The following is a 6,583-nucleotide window of genomic DNA, read 5'->3' as shown; positions in this document are numbered from 1 at the left end:
GAATGGCTGCCTTGACCACCAATGCCCTATCTGTCTGTCCATCTGCCTTTTTTCCAGTTCCAACAACAGTAGTCTTTGTCTGTAAGGAGCTTTGAGGTCTTACTAGAAAGACAAATGTGGAATATGTAGCCTTAGTGTGCTGATGCCCCACATAGGATTGCCTTGGTCAGCCACAGGCTTCCTTTCCCTAGGCTGCAGCAAAACTGGATCATCTGATGTGCCTGCCATTGCTTCCTCATGGCACTGCCTTGGGCTTTGGGGCCCTGCTCTGTGACTGTGTGGGGGCAAGTGTGTTTCCATTGACACGTTGGCCTGCATGGATTCTGCAAGTCAGCAGATGGATTGGGAAGATTACCATTCTTGGAAAAGCAGAGGAGTGTGAAGGTTAAGGTGCCTTAAAGGACCACATGCAGGATGACTTCTAAATTTCCCAACATTGCCTCAGAGAGAATTGTAATGCTCTGGGGTCTATATGACTGTCATGGATGTAGCTCTTTTTAGCAGATGTATGCTCTTGTGTGTGCACCTGTGAACTAGTCCCTGTGTCTACTTGTGTTCAGTTTGTCCCACTGGACTAGCCAATGATATCTGACTCTCTTGAGCACCTACTGTGTGCCACAGACTGCCCTAGATGCTTTACATGTGGAACTTCATTTGACCTCTGTGATGGCCCTAAGAGGGGAGGTGCTGCTATTGTCCTCATTTTCTAGAATAAACTCCATCACAGGGAGATTCTGGCATTTGCCAAAGATCACAGAACTAGTAAGTGGGCGGCATGAATTCTAACCCAGGAGTAGTCTGACCACAGAGCTCCATGGTGTTCACATGGGTGTGTGTGCCCCTGAGTAGGGGGCTGATGAGCTGCATGCTCCTGGGCTACCAAGCCACCATGGATGTGGGAGACAACAGAGGGGATGATTGGGAGGGACTCATCCCCTGCTCAGGCTGCCTGTGCCGCAAGGGAAGTGGTGTCAAGTGTATAGCCCGATGGCCCGAAGCCGGTCTGAAAATTCCAGCTGTGAGGAGAGAGGGGTTGGGTGTCAAGGATCTATTCAAGAAAAGTGGAGCCTAGGATGGGCAGAATTTTGCTGTCCTGAAAACTTAGTAAAAAGCAAAGTGTGAGTTTCCTGGGGAGATTTCGTGAGTTGGTAGAGTCTGAAACAGCAAACCAGATGTTTCCTGGCTCCCGCCCATCCTGTGTCTGGCCTGCGATTCTTCAGCCTGCTGTTCAGTGCATCCTGGGTCCCCAAGGGGCTCATAGACTCTTCATTCCAAAGACCCAAGTCGCAGAGTCTGCCATGGAGGAAGTGGGCTGCCCTCTCTTGGAGAACCGCAGCAGGGTAGGTTTGCTCATTTCTAGAGGGAAGAGAACCCTCACTGAGGCCCTGGAGAGGGGCTCTCGGTGGCAGCAGCTTGTCTCAAAGTTCTCCAAGGAGTCAGGAAGCTGCACCCGGGGACCCCAGTGCTCCCACCAGCTTGCTGTCTTCTGTCTTTGATGCTCATGTCTAATCTCTAGTTGTGGCCTCTGTTTCCCTAGGTGGGAGGTGCTCTGTAATGCATCATTTGGGCCACATTTCAGTCTGTGAGGGATCATTGCTGCCTTTAGAATCAGCAGTTCCAAACAATGGGCTCCATAAGATCAAACTATGCGTGGCCATTTCTTGCCAGCCCCAGCAAGGTGTTTCTTGTTCTGTAAACCTTGGCTACTGGGCCTTATGATGCAAAAACAGGTCAAAATTCCCTCCTGACTACTCAAAGGTCCAGGGCTAAAACCAAACCCTCCATCAGGGAATCACAGAAAGCAATAAGCCTTTGGGTTCGGGGAGCCAGCCTGCCAGGGTTCACATCTTCCTAAGCTGCAGGTTTGCAGTGAGCCCTCAACTTTATACCTATTGAGTTCTTTCTCTCAGGTCCCATGACAGTGGCTGACCCTTATGAATGCCTACTGTGTACCAGGCATGGCACAAAGCACTTTGCATGTTATTTTCAAGAGGGAAAAATATAGGCAAAAACAGTCTAAGTCACTTTCCCAAGATCATGCAGTTCGTAAATGGTGTAGGGTTGGGCAAGATAATTAACCTTTGAAGCCTCAGTTTCCTCACTTGTAAAATGTGGTTAATACAATTCATCACCTATCTGGAATGCTGTGAGGTTGGATAAAGCAATATACACCGCACCCAGCAGAGTAGTGAGTCCATAATAATATGTCCAGCTGGAGGAGAGAGAAAATACAGTGACTAGAGCACCAATCAACGGTGGTGATCAAATAAGGAAGTCACTAGCTCCTGAACCCATGTAAGTAACCTATAGTCTTCCTGAGCCTGTGGAAGCAGAGACTGTCAGCCTTGTTCAGTGCTAGTTTCTGGGGCTTTGTACACATCTGGCAAAAGGGGGCGGGTGCTTGATGAAAGTTGAATAAATGAGAGAAGAACAGTCCCAAGGGGTTGTTCACAGCATGAATCAGTCCCCTCCCTGCAGACCATGCTCTCCTCTGCCTTGTGGCTCTAATTTCCAAGGGAGGGGAAGCTTCCCAAGCAAAGGCATGGCTGGGTCTTGTCCAGTTCTAACTTCCCCAGGGGGAAGAGGCTAAGGGTCTGGGAGCAGAGTTGAACCTCCTACGGCCTGTCATGGGTGCAAAAGGGTCTTTCTTTGATGGGAAATGGCAAAAGTCAGAAGTGGTTACAGAGCCCACAGACACATGTCACAGTGGGTACAGCATCTTGGATACCCTGGACCATGGTGACCATCTGAGTTTGTAGGTCCCACCCTCTATTACATGGATGGACACTGATTCTAGTCCACACTCCCAGGATAGCGTGGCAAGTGGCTGCCAGCAGGCTGCACCCCCAGTTCACGGAGGCCTTCTCCCACCTTTGGCCTGCCCAGATCCTTATCAGTCCCTTTTTTGGAAAGACTACCTCCGCCCATTGATAAATGACACATCTGAGTATAACAACTTCTGAACTGAATTCTAACACAATGTCCCCATTGCAGAATTAGTCCTGAAAGAGCCCATTTGCTCTGGGAAACCACCTTTTTCTGAAGACCTTTCTTTGCTCTTGGTTTGGCCAAAGCTTTGATCCAGAAGTAACAGAGAATGGGAGAGTGTGAGGATGAGGAAGGCCATGGTAACAGCGGTGACAATGGATTTCCAGGCAGGCCCAGCTCCTGGCTCCCATCCTGGAAGTACTGAGCTCTGCCTGCATCTTTCCAGAAATGTGAGCCTCTACCTTTCCAATTTCCTCTTTCACCTCTTCTAGGTTTCCCACCCCCACCTCCGCATGACAACGTGGCGTTCACGTGGCCCAGATGGGGATCAGAGAATCCTATTGGGTATGCCAGCTTAATGAAATACTTGCAGTTTATTAAACCCAGGCTTCCCTAAGCCCTGAGTGCCTGTGGGTATTTGAAAGCTGAAGGTAACCCCAAGCTACCACAAACGTAATTGCTACATGTGTCCGTGCATTCTTGCTGCAACCTCAAACTCCTCCTCTTATGCAGTGTGCGAAATGAGCAACATAAAGTAACTCCTAGTCAGACAAGGCGGGGAATGTGGGGAAATGCTGAGAGAGTCTCCCCAGAACCCCTCAGGGCCTCTAAAAGTATATGAAGTTCCCATTACTTCTAGCCACAGAGGGTGCTTCTCCACCCCCTGGCTGCTCAGCGTTTGCAGAATTGGTTCATTATAAGTGAGGCAGTCAGCATGCCTCGAATGTCAACCTTCCATGTCAACTTTGCATGATGTAGCTCAAATATTTCAAGCCCTGTTTCAGCAAGGCTTGCTCTCAGCAGCAGGGCTAGCAGAGAGCAGTGTCTGGCAGCTCCCTCTAGAGCTATATTTCTGTTCCTCCTCCAGGGCTTGACTGCAGTGGGCTGTTCCAAGTCTGGGAGGGGATGTAGAGAGCCCCAGGTGAACTGGAGTTCGCTCCTCTGAACCCAGGAGGGGCTGCCCCTGGGGGATGCTTTCCCATTCGTCTGTCTCCTCGGCCTTGGGTCTGTAAATCAGGGGTGAGGGGCTCATATGGAAGCAGCAGACAAAGGCCTCAAGGGAGGTGCCTCTCTCTATGTGGATAGTCATCTGGATATTGGAAAAGGAGATCCTGTTGGTGACACTCAGGGGGACCTGCTCCAGGAACCTCAGCAGCAGTCCATTGACCCACACACAGCTCTTGCGACTCAGGTTCTTGAGGCAGAAAGCCAGCAGAGTGCTGCCGGGCTCCAGGTAGGGCTCCAGGGACAGGTGTCGGCGGGAAAGGTGGGGCAACTGCAGTTGGAGGTGGGTGTCATGTCCCCGGCCAATCAGCAGTGGGCTGGTGTCATGCTGCAACTCCAGTGGGACATTGATGAAGGCGGCAGTGCCCAGTGTGGGGTGGTACAGGCTTACCCGCAGGACTGTCAGAGAACTTTCCATGGATGAGCTCCTGAGAGGATGGAAAAGAGACACACCTCTGTGGCTCCCTGAGGTCACACAGCCTGTTCACCTCAGAGACCCCCTGTCCCCAGCCACATTTAGCTAATCAAAAACACATGTTCATGGATTCTGCCCAACCCAAGATGGAGTCAAGGTTGCAGAACTGAGTTTAGTGCTAGCTTCATGTCTTCTGGTGTTTAGACAGTAGGACATGCCACCTATCCTCTCTGAGTCTTGTTTTCTGTATTATGAGTATGTCCATCTTCCCATGCAGCAAATGGGGCATACCACCTGTCAGGGTGGGGTTTTGGTGGACTAGCATTTGGAGATAATTTGGTCCCACTTCATGGGAAGAGTGGAGTAGACAGTCCACACCATCTTTCTATCTGGCAATCACACAACAAACCCTCCCTGAGCCTTCCTTTAAGCCTGGCACCGAATCAGTTTTTGTGGATCAGCAGATGCAAATTACCCTTCTCCTTAGGAGCATCCAGCTGGAGGAGGAGATAGTGCTCCTAGCTCTGGAGGTGTGGCAGGACACAGGTGAGGGCAGCCTATTTGGTCCTGGGTATCAGAAAGGGAGAATAAGGACAGCAAGCATCTTCTAAGCACTTCCTGTAGGTTGGGCACGATACTTGGCACTTCTCCCTTGTGAAGGGGATGAGCATCCCATCCTCACCTCTGAGCAGAAAGCAGATGCTGATGCAAAAGGTGGAGAGTGCCAAGAGATCACTCGCTGAAGAACCCAGAGGCGCTCAGTGGAGGTGTCCGCAATGTCTACTACAGTGAGAAATGCACACATCCTTTGTCCCACACTCCATCTCCAGGAATTTTTCCTGTAGAAACTCATTGACACATACCATAAAGCCACCTCTAATGATCAGCTTTGTTTCTGCATGGATTTGAGGAACACAAACTCTCCAGCACTTCACATACCCATATTCCATCCCAAATGCTCCTTATTATTCAAGACCAGGTTCAAAGGCTTCCTCTTCTATGAGTATTTTTTTTTTTTTGGCCTGGGGAAGGTGATCCCAATTGTCATCTGGCAACCACAAAAGGGAGAATCCCTTTTGGGGCACCAGCTGCATTTTGTATTTCATACCTGAGTTCTGTAAGCCCTTGTCCTGTCTTCCTTGAACTCCTCTCCTATCTCCCTGAGGTCTCCCAAGGGCAGGTAGATTGTGTCCCATTACCCAGTACAGACAGCACCTGGCCAGAGCAAGTGTCTAAGGCACATCTGGACTAAATAAGAAGCCCACACTAGTGAAGTCAGGTCCCAAGACACCACAAATAGTAGACTAATCCTCAAGAGCTGTAGGACAAGGAGCCTGTGCTGGATGGTACAGAATCCTGGTCTCTCCTTGTGCCCAACCATCTGTACCTCCTGCCTTTTGGATGTATTAGGTTAATGTTGACCTTCCAGTCTAACAGCAAGGCCTAGGCCTCTTGGGACACCCCTTTTAGCTAGTGTACAGTATTTCTGCCCACATTTCTCCAGGACAGCTGGGATGGGCAGCCATGCCTTCAGATTTAACCAGAAACTCATACTTCACTTCTAGAAACCAATCCCAAGGTATGAAGACCCCGAAAGAATCTCTCAGAAAGGATTCACTGCCACTCTGTGTGACCATACTCTGCTCTGTTGAGTGATCCAGAGCTGACAGAAGTCACCCATCAGAGCGGAGCCCTGAAGGGACAGTCAAAGGTCTCCTGGATCCTGGCTGGTCTGTGGAAGTGGAAACCCAGCCCTCCTGTCTAGAAAGACACTCTGGAGTGTGTGTCTGGTGAGGATCGCATCTCCCAGCCTCCCTGAGGGTTCTAGTCCCTCTGACCTCCACTTACCTTATGGCCAGGGCCTCATCTGCATTAGCCCTGCATCTGTGAGCTCTCTCGAGGAAGTGGGTCTGGGGTGGGGCAAGACCAGGGACGCTTCTTATGGCTGTGGTTCAGTATCATGATGTGTCAGAACATGTTTCGGTTTTGTTGCTTTCTTCCTTATTCTCCTTAGGAAAGATAATTAAAGTGTAGTTTTCATTTGCAGAAGTGTAACTAATCCACTGCCTGGAGTTGGAAAATCCCAGTCTGGGACCCCTTCTAGGAGGGGCCTGCTGAAAGGTGGGGTTCCCTCCTGGGTTGCAACATTCCTACCACCACAACCTCAGTGTCCAC

At 50.1% G+C, this 6,583-nt stretch overlaps 1 protein-coding gene across 1 annotated transcript; it reads right to left on the bottom strand.

Annotated features, from left to right (window-relative positions):
• Window positions 1-3,769: 3,769 nt before the first annotated feature.
• Tifab (TIFA inhibitor) lies at window positions 3,770-5,161 on the bottom strand. The gene is made up of 2 exons (XM_026398177.1): window positions 5,091-5,161; window positions 3,770-4,421 (listed from the first exon to the last, which is right to left on the bottom strand). The coding sequence occupies exon 2, from the start codon at window positions 4,409-4,411 to the stop codon at window positions 3,770-3,772; it is 642 nt and encodes a 213-aa protein (XP_026253962.1). The 5' UTR covers window positions 4,412-4,421; window positions 5,091-5,161.
• Between the last annotated feature and the right edge of the window lie 1,422 nt (window positions 5,162-6,583).

Source organism: Urocitellus parryii, chromosome 1 (genome assembly GCF_045843805.1).
Source record: "Urocitellus parryii isolate mUroPar1 chromosome 1, mUroPar1.hap1, whole genome shotgun sequence".
NCBI classification, from domain to species: domain Eukaryota; kingdom Metazoa; phylum Chordata; class Mammalia; order Rodentia; family Sciuridae; genus Urocitellus; species Urocitellus parryii.
The sequence above is the reverse complement of the archived record's forward strand: the minus strand, read 5'-3'. Positions and strand labels throughout refer to the sequence as shown.

What these genes read in the sequence shown, in the direction of transcription:
- Tifab (XM_026398177.1), bottom strand. Translation starts at nt 4,411, where the DNA reads ATGGAAAGTTCTCTGACAGTCCTGCGGGTAAGCCTGTACCACCCCACA.